Genomic DNA, 15,549 nt, shown 5'->3' with positions numbered 1-15,549 from the left:
AAACTGAGCTTGGAGTGTACCAAGTACCGCATTTCAGCATATTTCAGTATAGCCTATTTGTACAAAAGGAAAAACATAATTTTTACTGAGCATTGAACTAAACACAAAACATGCTCTCAATGACATATGTATGGTGAGTCTTTATGAGCTATTGTGAACAATGTGTGCTCTCCACACTTGAAGTCAATGGCAGTACAGATGCTTTTGCAGCAACCAAAGTAGACACCAGCATTCATCCTTAAATAGAACAAGAAGGGTGACGCATATTTTATTTCCTTTTAAACATTTTGGTTGTAAGAGGCCAATTTGTAATAGGCTTTGCATGCTTCATTATTAAACTGAGACTCAGGTCCTGCAATGTGTCCTATTGGCTCCTGAAGATGTTCTACCAGTATTGGTGCATCAGGGCTAGAGAGGCCAGCAGCAGATAAACACTGACCACGTGTAGTTTTACAAACATAAACATTAGCCTACTTACGTTATTAGGTAATCCCATGAGGAACATTAAGTGTCAACATGGCAAATCGAGTGTCAACACTTGCAAATATAATATGTATAACCGTTTAGCAGTGATTCAATCCTACAATCTACTCAGCTTGAGAGGGAGGTGCCTGAAATTCTGAAGTCAAAATGTGTTTTGGTCATTTTGGTCCTCCGGAGCTGCCGTAGCTGTCATGGCGTTCCTGGAAGGAGCCGTGTATGCTGCTGGATTTATATGTTTATTATTTATTATCCGTTTATATTATATTGTAAAGACTGGATCAAGCTATAAGCCTGGAGCGAAAGGTCCGGTCGCTGTTCTGGTCGTAGCAGGGTCAGGTAACGATAATGATATTAACATACAGTTCCTCAGGTAGGCTATCTGCAGAGAAGAGTAGCCGTCAAAAGCTTAACTTGTACCTCAGTTGTAATTAAAGACATGTGTTGTACTTGCCAACCTTTTAGATATGCATTAGTGCATAAGGGCGAACAGGTAGACAACGTTTTAAAGTTCGTTAACAGTTAGCTTACTTCCTTAGCATCAGCGCTAACAACACGTAGCGTTTCTGCACTGGACTGTTCCAAGTTATCAGTAAAAGTGGGGGTGGAACTTTTTTTAAATACATATTTTCCTGCCCTACTAATACTTGTACAGACGGTATTTACCTTTAATACGAACAAGCTTGATCAACAGGTAAATATTCCATCCCTAAACTTATAAGAAGCTATTTAAAAAAACAACCACAACAAATCAGAACATTCCAAAAACAACCTTGAGAGTGGTTTTGCTTAATTTTCTGATATATATAACTCTGGTTGTAATATTGATAACAGAAACACTACATCACATTACATATAACTTGTTATACTAATAATCATCTTCATTAGAACAAATGGAGCTGGATCAAAACATGATAAACAGACCTAAATTATTAGGGTGTTTTCTGTGTATTTGCCACTGTTATACTACATCTGGAGATATATAATATACAAGTTTATTAAATATACTAAGGATGGTCTTGCCAACATTTTCCAACTAAGTCCTATGCTGCTCCTCTCCGTCATGTGTGTATGATGTGTTGACAGTGTGTGTTGTCTGTTTTCCAGGTGGCCACACCACAGAGATCCTGCGGCTGATGGAGTCCCTCTCTGCAGGATACACACCTCGACACTATGTTATCGCCGACACTGACGGGATGAGTGAGGAGAAAATCTGCTCCTTCGAAAGCTCTAAACAGAACTCAGACTCTGAGTCACAGGTACACAGCTGTCAGTAGGAGGACATTCGGTCCATGTCCCTAACTATGTCAAGACTCACTCCTGAAATGTCTCCTCCAATATGATCTGCTCAGACATATCAAGCAAATTAGAACATCCTGTCCCCTTTGACGAAAACCAAAGTGTTAGCAACAGTTCTAAATGATTTGCACAAATGTATCATCTTTGACAATTATCTTTTGGATGACCTAATTAGTATTTACTTAACTAAGGCCATCCCCAGCCCTGGACTATTTCAGTCTTTGCTTATGAAGTGATTCAAATACTTCTGGGACTCTCTGTGGAGTGTTAGTGCTCACCAGCAGGTGGCAGAAGTACGCTCTTTATTTGTGCTTTTCTTATACTTTTGACATCATTTGAGCCAGGGATACATATTACATTACATTACTGTAGACACTTTTATCCAAAGCGACTTACCTACATTCAGTACTGTGGACAATCCCCACGGGAGCAATTTGAGGTGAAGTGTCTTGCCCAGGGACACAACGACATGCTGACTGCAGTGGGACTCGAACCCTGATTCGAAGCCCAGCACACTATCCAGTGAGCCACAGCCACCTACACATATGCAACACACTAAATGAATACCTGCTTTATGCATATCTGAATACCCATTGAGAAAACACTGATGAGAAAGACTATTCAGTATTGCCGTACATTCATTTGAATAATATATATTCCTACACTCGTTTTCTGTGATATGAGCCAGTTTTACCCAAATTCCACATGCAAACGGTGACGTCATGTGCCCTTGTTCCCCAGTTCTCCATCTGTCGGATCCCACGCAGCCGGGAGGTGCTGCAGTCCTGGAGCTCCTCAGTTCTCAGCACCCTGCACGCCCTGCGCTTCTCCCTTCCTCTGGTGTTCAGACTCAGACCTGACGTGGTGAGTGCAGACAGAGAGCAGGCGGGAGCTGTTATCACACAGAAACATCACTCAGACACTTGAAGCATTCCTTCTACTATTTCAGACCTTTAATCTGGAGCCTTGGCTTTAAGATTGTACCTATACGGTCATACTATGCAGATAGGAAACTAACACTGAGACATTCTCATTCATGTACAGTGCTATCATTTGACAAATATTGCACAACGTGGTCATGCTCATTGAATTACACGACATCAGTCTTATTAATAGCTCATTTAACAACATAAAAGTGAATCAGTGTTCATAGGAATGTTGCAAAAATATACTATAGAAAAAAAAGTATTTGAACCCATCTCATGTAGTTGTGGCACACCAGGCACAATATCTTTACATTCCTTAGGTCTTTTTTGTTATAGTATGATAGAATGCAGGTATCTTTCTCAACAAGGAAGATGAACTGTCTCTTATACAAACACATTCCTTCTCATGTGCAATGCTGTAGCTTTTATAATACTGATATTACATTACATAGTCATGCTCATGGAATTACACATTGTTGTCTTTAATAGATTGTTTTGTAAAAGCTTCAGATTTATAAACATCTCATTTTGAACCAGAACATGTGATCAGATTCACTTTCTCATTCCATTAGAAAAAAACAAAGAAGTGGACTAATGTAGGTATAAGTGTGTGTGGCTGTAGATCTTTAGTAAATAGAGAAGGAAATGCACGATGACTTTATGGACGCCCATGTGAGCTGTGAGAGCAGACTTGTGAGCGTCTCTCCACAGAACATGTTGGTTCTTGGTGGCTGGTTCCAAACAAAGCCGGGGACTTGGTGCCAGGGCAGTCCTCCCAGAAATTATCCATTTCTTGTGAAGGCTGCGCGGTTTGACCCGCCGTAAACCTGCAGTCGCTCGCATGCACACTGATTCTGCACAGAAGTGTCTTTAAATTAAGAAATTCAGGAGTTGTAATCTGTACTCGCACTACCTCACTGCATTTAGATTTAATTGCAAGTCAGATTCTAACGTATTTTGTATATATTATATTGTGTTTTCTTTGGATACTCCATGGGTATACACTATATATTTTCTACTGTTGATTTGCACACTGTTTATTTGAATACTATTTATTCTATTTTACATTACATAACATTTTACATTTTAAACTTGTGTAATAAATACCAATTTGAGATAAATAAAGTACATCTAATCTATTCGAATAGAATGAAACGAAAGCATTTTTTTATGTAATATGATACCTGACACTTGAGTAAATTAAAGACAACTTTAAAAACAGTCATTAAATACATAGAAGCAGAACTAATTAATTAATTAATACATAAGATAGGGATGTCACAAGACTAGTGGAGGCACTTTGTGTGGGAGACTCTGCCTCTATGAACTTGTGAATGGATGAATGTCGACTTACATGTATAGCAGCTTCAGGGGAACGACTGGAAAAGCGCTATATAAATGCAGTCTATTGACAATTTGCCAATAACATTGCAATCCCATGATGTTGGCCATGAAATCAGGTTTCTTCTGCTGGGCTAACTCTGTGTTTCTCATATTTATTTTGTCAGAAAACTACTTTAAGAAAGCAGACAATAACCAGATTATGAAAGTGTATGGAAATCTCTGGAGATGGAAATCTTAACTAGCGTGAGTTCTTTTTACTGCAGCCAGATGGAGCTTAACATCAAGCGGGGGAAATCTACTGATGTTTATGGTAGATATTTCCCTTTTATTTACTTCACAGCACTGACCACCTAAATGAGAGTTAAAAAGTGAAGTGTTTGTAGTCCTAATGCTCACATCTGCTGCTCCATGAAGCATTTCATTCAGCAAAGTGACTCTTCCTTGTCAGTCGTTGAGCTGTGAGAAGGATTTCTGTGACTGTGTGATGGTTTCTCCAGACTCCAGAGCAGCTACGTCTGGTTTCCTGTAAACCCAAACTCCCTCAACTCCCTCAGCTTCCTCCAACCCTGAGGCCACTTATTCGTCCAGCCCCCTCCCCCCTCTTTGAGTTTCACTGAGCTGCCTTCACTGACTCATACACATGCTCTCGTTTTTTTGCCTTTTTAAACTTCAGACCACACTTCTTCAAGTGTTGAGGGATGGTACATGTTCATGCTCCGTCATGTGAAGCTAAAAGCATACTACTCAACTCTCCGAAGGTTTAACAACTAACACATGCATCATTTCCTGTCCGCTCCTCTAGCTTTAGGCTTTTTCCTGACTCAAATAAATCAGTGTCTACCTGTGACCTCCATCACAGCTGGTGGTAGTCACTGCTGTAGCTGTGAGTCACTGATAAACCATAAAGCCACAAAAAAACCAGATATATTGACTTCCATTGTAAGCGCTTGTGATTTAGTCATGGGTATAATGGCCAAGGTTTAATACAGATCAACCCAATTCAAACAATAGTTATCATTGATCATACTTTAAAGAAACAGATGTCTGAACTGTGAGCCAGATTGGAAAAAAATCTTAAACGGTATAACATTTGTAAATATCTACAAAATACATAAACATATTAAAATGAATGCATATTATACCACACCCAAATATGTTCCACATGCACTGTTCTTTGGAAACATTAGTGCATGGATATCAGTTTTCTACATTGGACCCTTCACCTCTCTTTGTCATGGAAAACAAGAAAAACGTGATTTTTTTGTTGTTGTTGAATAAATTAAATCCGTCTGTCGTGGACACAAGGGATTACATATATATTGATTTGAAAACACATCATCCAATTGTTCCTTTACCCAGCACATGTCACCTGACTCCAAATCTCTATGTAGCTTATATAACTCTAACTATGTGTCACTTCCTGGACATGTGCTCATCCCCTCCTCCTCTCTCCCTGTCTGTTGTTTCAGGTGCTGTGCAACGGCCCGGGGACCTGCGTTCCCCTGTGTGTGGCAGCACTCCTGCTAGGAATTCTGGGAATGAAGAAAGTCCTGATAGTTTATGTGGAGAGCATTTGTCGGGTGCAGACGCTGTCGCTCACGGGGAAAATCCTGTACCCAATATCAGACTATTTCTTCGTGCAGTGGTCCTCTCTGAGAGACAAATATCCCAAGTCCATTTTCCTCGGGAGAATAGTGTGAAAACATCTGTTACATTTAAATATAATAAAACACATTATAATGTTTGCTAATGCTTGTGAATAAATGCACTATTTTTTACTTTTGAGTTGTGTTAATGCCTTGTTGAGTTGATAATCCGTTTCAATGACAATGATAATTAGTTATCAGGGGCTTTGGGACATCAAGCACTTTAGTTCTTCGTTGGTTTTTAACATGATGAATGTTGTGCTTTTGTGTGATAAGTGCCTGTGGAAGCATGTGAAACAACAGGAGGCCGAGGGTGGAGCCTTGGGTAACACCACGGGTCAGAGAGGAGGAGGCATCAAAGAGAACTACAGGGAATGTTTGATAAATAACATTTAAGAGGCAGCATCCCTGTTGCTAATTTTAAAGGTGATCCAATAAGGTTGGATTATAAGAGACAAATGAATGCCCAAATTCAAAAATGTTACTAACTGAATGAGTCCATGAAAGGGGTATCGTTTCAAATGTCGCTTTTTGGTGTTCAAATCATTGTCACAGCTCTGTTTTTCTTTCTTTGTGCCGTGTTTCCTGTTCCTGGATGGAGCCACTGGACAGGAAGAGTTCTGGGATGATTTCTTGAACTAAACCGAATAGGAGGAGGGAAGACAAGGAGCAAAACTTTCCGAGTCAGTGTGACATCTGGCGCTATTTATAGGACAGATCTCAGAGAATCTGGAGAAGAAACACCCAGCTGTAGGAGAGGAGAAACTCCTTTCTGTTTGTTCACACTGACCACTCATACTGGACCACTTTAGCCCATAGCGAATCAGTAAACTTTTGGAGTTACTAATGGAGTGAAAACTGGGAAACAGATGGCTGTGTGACCTGTGCAACAAGTTCATAAAGTAGGTGTTGGTATGAAACTGTAAAATCTATAAAAAAAACGACAAACTCTACAATAAGTATATGTCAAAAGCTAGATAAGTGTTCCTGATGAAAGGGTTCACTCCTACAGAGGCTTAGGCATAGAAGAGTAAACACAGCTGCAGCTAATGGGAGTTCAAATGGATAGGCCAACATTTCAATTCAATTATTTCCATTTAGTCTGTTCTAAAGTAGATTTAGGAATCATTGGGCAGCTTGTACAGAATTAAGCATTAGTTTCCTGACTGCTAAATGACTGCGTCAATGGAAAACCAGATCACAGTGTTTATAATGCATTTATAATCAAATTGGAATTAACATTTCAATATGTTCCACGGTACAGCGGGGTAGGATTTTAAAATGAAATGTATAAAAGGTTTCATTTTAATATAGTAATAGAAGGCCAAAACAAATATGAACATATAACTTGGATGTTGCATTTTAATTTTTACTTTCAGATAATTTTGTGGTAATTTAATACTGCAAATGGATGAATTGTGTTTTAAATGTAATTTCAGTTTATATATATGTTTCAATAGACAATACTGCATCAGTAGTACTTTTACTTCAGATAGTGATAATAGTTATATTCAAGTTCAAAATCTGTGTGAACACTGTGATACAGTTTATGAGCCATCCTTGAGGAGCAGCATGAGGGGGAGGGGCCTATTACAAACCAGCCCCTCTGATTGGCTGTTGAGCAGCGTCCATTATTTGGGGCAGTTTTTTGCAGAGTGAGTGAGAGCTGCAGAAAGCTCAGTGTCTCTGGTCCTCTCCTCTGACAAACTCACGGAATACTTTCCTCCTGTCTGCGTGTTCAAGAGAGAAGCAGCTGTAGCTTATAGGAGTCCTCCCACCGCAGCATCTGTGCTACACTGTAGCTAAGGATACTCTTTCGGGTTTACAAGAAGAAGAAACGAACAAGAAAATGACACATTTTAATAAAGGACCGTCCTACGGATTATCTGCAGAAGTGCGAAGCAAAGTAAGTATTTACCTTTGTGTTTCAGGGAGGGGGGGTTACTCAGACACTTTGAGAAGTTAACAAATACTTTTTGGACCTGAGGCCATAAACACATAGCCCGTTAACGCTGGCTCTTTCTCCGGGAAGAAAAGCAACACGCCGAGCACAAAGCCATTCAACTAAGTGCCCGTTTAATGTGCATTGGCGAACGGTCCAACGCTGCCTAAACTTTGGGAATTTCCCAGACATTTCGGTGCTCTTTTCAGCACATAAAAAGTCAAGAATGCGTTCAAACGGTAAACTAACAAAGGCAGGAGAAAGAAATGTGAAATGTGATCCAACAGTTGAGATTTTAGTACAAAAGTCCAGCGTGAAAGTGCAGCTCCTTGACTTTAACGGTTTTAAAGTTGTGTGTTCGTTATAGTAAACCGTGTAAAACATTGTGTTACACATGAAGCAACTGTATCCCCCCCTCAATGATGGAAAACTCTCCTTTTACCCTTGTTTATGCATTGGTTTAATTTAAACTGCTTATTTTGTTGACTTTACCCACCGTGTGTTTGCATTGTTAACATTACTTTTCATTATTTTATTAAAGGGATATGATAAGGCAAGGCAAGTTTATTTATATAGCACTTTCAACACAAGGCAATTTAAAGTGCTTTACAAAAAATGAAAGACATGAAGCATTAAAAAAGAAAAGCTAATAAAATAAACATTAAAAGGAAAAAATACATGGATAAAAGTTACAGTGCAGTTTAAGATGTGAATAAACATTACAAGAAAAAGTACATGGATAGAAATCCAATTGTTTGTGAAAGTAGGGCTGTGTGTCTGGGTCCTGGTATACATATGCGACATGTATTGATTTCCAATCTGTTGTCTGATGATTGCACTATTTTAAAGTTAGATTGCCATGTAGCATTAATGGTATTTTAGTAGCTTTATGGTATTAAGTATGATAATAAAGGAAAGTGTGCAACAGGAGGCTACACTGCAAAAACGAGTCAGTTTTTAAATAAGAGATATAAATGATGTCTGTCTGGATGCAGACTGGTGGGGGTTGTAGGAAATGTCCAATGGATGACATCATCAGAAAATCATTGCACATTGACTTTAGTGCATTTTAATGGCATGTGTTGCATATAGTGACACCGAGAAGTTTATTTATAAAATACAGTGTTTTCAATCATGAACCACAAATCACATGTGCCGCTCACCATTTTTAAAGCTCCCTGTAATTTCCAAATGGTTTTCCATTACTTCAGCACACATGGATGGCCACTGGTTTAACAGTGCTGTGAAATGTGTTGACCGGCAGCAGTTTGGTCATCCATCATAAGGAACGGCATATCTGATTTTAGTGAAGTTTGAAGTTCTGCAAAAAGTCCTCGGATAGATTATTGTTAGCCTATGATGCTAAAACTGGTGATTTTCCATAATACCAGTGTCTAACCATGGATTGTTCAGTAAGTAGCTTGTAAAATGGAGAATAATAGAAATAACTGTTGATAAACCACAATGCAATCCAACCACAGGGACTTAAGCCAACTTGATTTGGACATCCCTGCTGTACGCAACAGTCAACGTCGAAAATAGTCAAAAAATGCTGCATTAGACTTCCCCAGAGTTTCCAGCACGTTAATCAAGTGGGCAGTGTGACGGCTGACTTTATTTGTACTTTATATCCATTTCATAACTTTTTGGGAGCGGAAATGTATCTTTACTGACAAAAGAACATTGACTTTTGACAAAACAACAGCATGGACATTGCTCTTCAAGAACACCTTGTCCATGTTGGCCTGAAGCTGAGGTTCAAAGTCACTTCTCAACTTGTCCATTCAGTAGCTGCTCCTGGAGAAATGCCCAGATTGGATTGGAGATCTACAATTTCATGTCACTTCGGTAAACACAGACCTCCAGAGGTGCTACTTAATGGAGTTTAGGTGTGAACTTTTAACCTTGTGTGTTGATAGGATTTGCATTACAGTGTTGATTATGGAATTGAATTAGTCAACCACTTGAGATGTCCCGCCCCTTAACCTATCATGTACAATGTGTTGGAGCTCTAGCCAATCAAAGCCGAGTGTTACAGGGAACTTTGATTGTACCCTTTGCAGTCGATTTGCATGCACACAAACCCTATAGCACACTCCAGGAAAGGGGAAACCCCCAACAGCATAATAGGGCCTCTACATTTTCCATTTGGAGGTATGTGTATTCTAAACCCGACTGTAATGTGGCAACTGCAGTCACGTAGACCCAGTTAATTGCAGAAGAACCTCCTCTGTCAGGGAGTGCACATAAATAAAAGGAGGGTGGCAGGCGGGGGCCCATCTGGGTTCCATTGCAGTGGTGTGATCAGTAGCCCATGCTCTTCTTCTCCGTGCTGCATACATCACATTCCTGAAATCCTTCAGCAAAAACCCCTCGACGAGGACCCCATCCATCGGCCCACCGCCTTTCACTTCCACTCTGCGGTGAGCATCAGGGTTTTATAGTTGGGTAGCAGACATTTGGATTAAAAACAAGTCAGTTGTGGCGCTTTTTTTTGCTGTAGGAACTACAGTATCACATCGGATGTGTACACGACAGGGTATCCTGATTAGAACGGGTTATTTAGATGAACATATTGTATTTATCTAATTATTACCTCAACTTCGAAAGTCATAGGTTGTGAATGATTACCATATTGTTTTTGTTAACCGGTAATAATATAAAAAGCCATTGGCGTATTTTGGATCTCACTTCCCAGAGATCGCCCTCTTGTAATTTTTCCTGGGAGTGTCGTACAGACGCTCAATTTGTAACGCCAACATGACAAACACTTTGATCAGAGAGCCGACGCTTTAAACAACACGGTTACCTCATTCTGCGGTCGTGACCTAACACTACTCGCAAATATTGTAAACGTGGAAAAGGCGATCACATACAGCTCTCGGTTAATATTTAAACATGTGCTTATCGGAGATGTGCTTATCGGAGATGGAGTTGTTTGATTTGAACTGTAAGCAGTATCGACACTTTTTACAAGCGGTGGAAGGATTATTATAAACTACAGGAAACAGGAAATCAGTCCATTGTGCAATAAAAGTGAATTATTTTATCAGTCAATAAAAGGCTTTGGAAGCACATGTTTCAGGGGAAATGGAAAGCAGATAGATTTCCTTTGTGTGACTGGAAAAAGAAACTGGCCTCGTGGAACATTTTAAAATTATGACATTATTCTGTATATTTTATTCCCTTTTCCTGTTTTAAATTCGGCTCACAAAGAGAGGCAGTTATGTGCTTTGTGTACAAAGAAAAGTGAAACCAGAGACTCTCGAGCTTTCCGGGTTATCTTGTCTTTTTTATTTCAAGAGCTCTCACTTGACTTGTTTTGAGGTGTTTGCGCAAGGTCTGACTGGTCTGGCAACAACTCTCTGCCATGAGCTTTTCAGCGCGTCTGCTCCGATCACAGCTTTTCACTGCGGTCATGAACTCTGAGGAACACATCAGGATCGGCCGGTGTGTATCGACAATGTAAAAATGCTAAAAGCTTCAAACATTTCTGTCAATACAGGAGAAGACGGTAGAGATGGGAACTATGCTACATAACTTTATTTCCATCGTTATTTTGTATTTATTGACTTTATATCTTCAGCAAGACACTCCATTAAGCTGTGGCATGATGGAATGAAGCTACCTTTTTCAATTGTGCGATTACCATAACAAAAAGAACTGGTAAATCTAACATTGGATAGCTCACCGAGAAAAGCATTATAGCCATTTTTGATGCCTTCCCTTTGCTGATATAAAATGTCTTGAAACGCTAACCGTAGCATATGACTGAATTCTTGAGCGTCTCTCCCACCCCCGTCCTGGAGCGTCTGTTGTTTTGCCTGTGGGTGGCGTCCGGCGGTCCTATCGGCACACACATTGATTGGTTAGTGTGTGCAGAGCTGCTGGAGAGGAGAAGTCAAACAGCTCTGGTGTAACTGATGACAGCTCCGTTCATCTGCAAAAAGACCTCCTCCTGACAGGCGAATCTACGCCTACCTTTCTGTGGTTTATCATCATATTTATCGCTCAATGTGAGGATTATCTCAAGGTGGACTGATTTTAAAAAGCAAACCTGCGTCATTCTGAAATGCATAGATACTCTTGTGGCGGAGCTTTCACAATCTGGAGGTTAAATAGTTGAAACTCATGCATTTAATTGAGAAGCTTCTTACTTGCACATCTGAAGTGCTGCCCTGTAATTTTATAATCCTAACCATGATAGCTGACTGGCTGGGAGGTTATTTCAGAAGCGGGCAGCTCTATTGTTGTGAGTTCCCTCTATAGGAATTAATTTGCTCTGGATGTGAGAGCTTTTTTATAATCTGAGCCTAAATTCGATCAAAATGAATGCTTCAAATAGCCAGCAAGGCAGATTGAACCGTCATTGTCTTGTTGCATGCAGTATGCTGGCTTCTGGTCTCCTTCGATAACCCAGGACACAGATCCTGAATCAAGATGCCTGTTGGCCTTGAAGTGAACTCAGGCTGTGCCCAATAATCATAACCGAGCCATCTTGGTTACATAATGACAAGATGGTGAAAACCCAGTGAAATCTTGTAAATGGACCTTGTGTTAGGTTTGTTGTTTGTTAGTTTGTTCAAAGAATTGAATGTGTTTATGTTACCTGTGTGCTGGCGTCTTTGGGGCAGCTCATCTGCATGGCCCCAGGCTGAGATACGTTGAAGCCTTTGACGATGATGGAGCCTGGCATCAGTGAAGCCAGATACTCAGCGTTGGACTCGGGGTACTGGTTCACCCTCCTGTTGTTGCTCACATCCACCAGGATCTTTCCTGCACCGCAAGACACACACAGGATTTCTGTAGTTCAACTTAATAATGCAAGACACCCTCCTGGAGTTTAGAAGGGACCTCCAGACTTCTCGTAGAATTATTGTTTTACACAACATCCATCCATCCATCTTCTCCCGCTTATCCGTGGTCCGGTCGCGGGGGTAGCAGTTCCAGCAGAGAGCCCCAAACTTTCTTTTCCCTGGCGACATCAACCAGCTCTGACTGGGGGATCCCAAGGCGCTCCCAGGCCAGCGAAGAGATATAATCCCTCCACCTGGTCCTAGGTCTACCCCTTGGTCTCTTCCCAGCTGGACGTGCCTGGAACACCTCCCTAGGGAGGCGCCCAGGTGGCATCCTAACTAGGTGCCCGAACCACCTCAACTGGCTTCTTTCGACGCGAAGGAGGAGCGGCTCAACTCCGAGTCCCTCCCTGATGACCGAACTTCTCACCTTATCCCTAAGGGAGACACCAGCCACCCTGCGGAGAAAAACCCATCTCGGCCGCTTGTATCCGCGATCTCGTTCTTTCGGTCATGACCCATCCTTCATGACCACAGGTGAGGGTAGGAACCAAAATGGCCCGGTAGACAGAGAGCTTTGCCTTCTGGCTCAGCTCCCAGGTTTACACAACATTAGCAACAATATCGATTTGATTCATCTTTAAAGTTCCTCTTTGTAAGACTGATATAATAAATAAAAAGAACATGTGTTTATATTATTTTCCACTTTTGTCAGTCCAGATAATTTCTACGAAAGATTCAAAAGCATGATGAATTAGAATGCATGATTTAATGCTGTAATATATTTTTATGACAGTGTTAAGTGTGTATATGTGTAAGTATCTACCTTCCAGTAGGTGTTTGAGGTCCCACAGCACAGAGTAGTGCTCACGACGGATTGCCAGGAACACGATGTTGGACTTCCCCACAGCGTCCTCATGGTGTGTCACGTCCACCACGTGAGGAAGCGACTGCGCTGCCAGTTTGGGGTGTCGGCTGCCCACCACCACATGGAAGCCGCAGCGCAGCAGGCGGATGGTCAGGCACTTGGAGAAGTCCCCGGAGCCCAGGATGGCCACCGTGGGCCGGGAAGACTCTGTGTCTCCACTCTTGGTGCCGTTGGGCAGGAAACAAGCCTGTGTGTGTTGGAGGTGGTGGTGAGAGGACGGAGCTGTGAAGAACACAGGGCTCCTGCTGCTGCCCATCGTGGACAAGGAGTCCATCCTGCCTCCCTGTCTTCTTCTGTGGTGTTGTGCTTAGGAGGATTTCAGTGGGTCTAAGGGAGGAGAGAGCAAAGTAAACAGGGGCTAAATCCCATGCATCACAGGTAGAATGACCATGTATAAACAAACAGCATTTGATCGCATCGATTGTAGTCAATTTTGTCAACTGAAAATCAAAATGAGATTTGTGTTGACACTTAAAACTTAATCCAGATAGTTAATAATGTAAGATAAGATAAGACTTTATTCATCCCGAAGGAAATTGTTGTGCCAGAGTAACAGAGTAACAAAATACAACAAACACAATAAACACAGCAGAAAAAGAGCAATTAAACATCCACCGACAACATGAAACATAGAAACATATCATTATTAGCAGTATTTAGTAGTGCAAAAATTCAAACGTAGTGGCAGTTACGTAATTGCACGTTATCATAGCATTATTAATAATAATACTAATACTAATAATAATATAATATTGCACATAGTTATATATATATATAGCAGCGAGTGTATTGCAATGATTTTAATTATATTGATATGTATATTGCACATAGTGTTGGTGTGGAAGTTCTCAGTGCCCTTTACTTAGGGGTGAAGTCGTGAAGAGTTAAAGAGTTTGATGGCCACTGGGAGGAAAGACCTCCTGTGGCGCTGTGTGGTGGTTATCGGTGATCTCACAGTCTGTGGCTGAAAGTGCTCCGGTAGGAAACCAGCGTGGCATGCAGGGGGTGAGACCCGTTGTCCAGAATGCCGAGGAGTTTCCTCAGCATTCTCCCCTCCGACACCACTGCCAACGACTCCTGATCCACTCCCAGGACAGAGCCTGCTCTCCTGATGAGCTTGTTGAGTCTGTTGGCATCAGTTGTCTTCACCCCGCTGCCCCAACACACTACAGCAAAGAAGATCACACTGGAGACCACCGAGTCATGTATTGAAAAATGCTATTGATCACTACATGTCATTAATAGGAAAACATTTGAGGTTGCCATGTTGCTCAAGTCAAAAACAGGCGGGCTGCTGTGTCCATCAATGCAACCCATCATCTGCTGAATGAGATCGGTGATAACCAATCAGAGGACATCGTCCGCCGGGACAAGCTGCGTCTCCTGATGACCTTCTGTCTGCACACACACTGATCATCTGAAGGACAAGGTCGTGTGTGTGTGTGTGTGTGTGTGTGTGTGGTGTGTGTGTGTGTGTGTGTGTGTGTGTGTGTGTGTGTGTGTGTGTGTGTGTGTGTGTGACAGCCCCCGTGCACCTGTAGCGTTGCAGCACGACCGCTGCCGTTCTGCCATGCAGTCGCACAACACACACACACACACACACACACACACACACACACACACACACACACACACGCACACGCACGCACGCACGCACGCACGCACACACACACACACACTGATGACAACAGGCACATATACCATGCACGTGCACAGTGAGACTGCATACACTGTATGTTGTGATGATGGTGTCACCCACCTGTCATGAAGCTGCTCAGTATGCTGCCGTGAAAGCCGAGACTCAGACAGATGCTAGCCGCCCATCCTGATGCTGCTCAGCCTCCGCTGTCTGAACACATGCTGCGTTCATGTCCCGTGGGAAAAACCGGAGACGCCACTTTATCGGAAAATAACGCGTCTGGAGCTATACAGTCTATGGTCTGGAGTTTATTTTGTCCATAGCCAGTAGAGCTTGCAGGATATATGGAAAAACTGCAATGACGTTGTTGAATTTCCTGATAAATATTACCTGTAGTAAATAAACTGAGCTTGGAGTGTACCAAGTACCGCATTTCAGCATATTTCAGTATAGCCTATTTGTACAAAAGGAAAAACATAATTTTTACTGAGCATTGAACTAAACACAAAACATGCTCTCAATGACATATGTATGGTGAGTCTTTATGAG

General features: G+C 41.6%; 1 protein-coding gene and 1 pseudogene across 1 annotated transcript; one reads left to right on the top strand and one right to left on the bottom strand.

The window, feature by feature from the left end:
- Positions 1-659: 659 nt before the first annotated feature.
- Positions 660-5,827, top strand: LOC117466099 (UDP-N-acetylglucosamine transferase subunit ALG14-like). Its single transcript, XM_034109251.2, has 4 exons — positions 660-819; positions 1,588-1,739; positions 2,521-2,643; positions 5,519-5,827. Exons 1-4 carry the CDS (start codon positions 675-677, stop codon positions 5,747-5,749), a joined length of 651 nt encoding a protein of 216 aa, XP_033965142.1. The 5' UTR covers positions 660-674; the 3' UTR covers positions 5,750-5,827.
- A 6,410-nt stretch (positions 5,828-12,237) lies between these two features.
- On the bottom strand, positions 12,238-14,642 carry LOC117465581 (metalloreductase STEAP2 pseudogene; annotated as a pseudogene).
- Between the last annotated feature and the right edge of the window lie 907 nt (positions 14,643-15,549).

This window comes from Pseudochaenichthys georgianus, chromosome 20 (genome assembly GCF_902827115.2).
Source record: "Pseudochaenichthys georgianus chromosome 20, fPseGeo1.2, whole genome shotgun sequence".
Classification (NCBI taxonomy): domain Eukaryota; kingdom Metazoa; phylum Chordata; class Actinopteri; order Perciformes; family Channichthyidae; genus Pseudochaenichthys; species Pseudochaenichthys georgianus.
The sequence above is the reverse complement of the archived record's forward strand: the minus strand, read 5'-3'. Positions and strand labels throughout refer to the sequence as shown.

Excerpts from the sequence above, each read along its gene's own strand:
- LOC117466099 (XM_034109251.2), top strand. The coding sequence starts at position 675 with ATGGCGTTCCTGGAAGGAGCCGTGTATGCTGCTGGATTTATATGTTTA. Across the intron at positions 1,740-2,520 it reads ACTCAGACTCTGAGTCACAG|TTCTCCATCTGTCGGATCCC; the intron begins GTACACAGCTGT and ends CTTGTTCCCCAG. Across the intron at positions 2,644-5,518 it reads TCAGACTCAGACCTGACGTG|GTGCTGTGCAACGGCCCGGG; the intron begins GTGAGTGCAGAC and ends CTGTTGTTTCAG.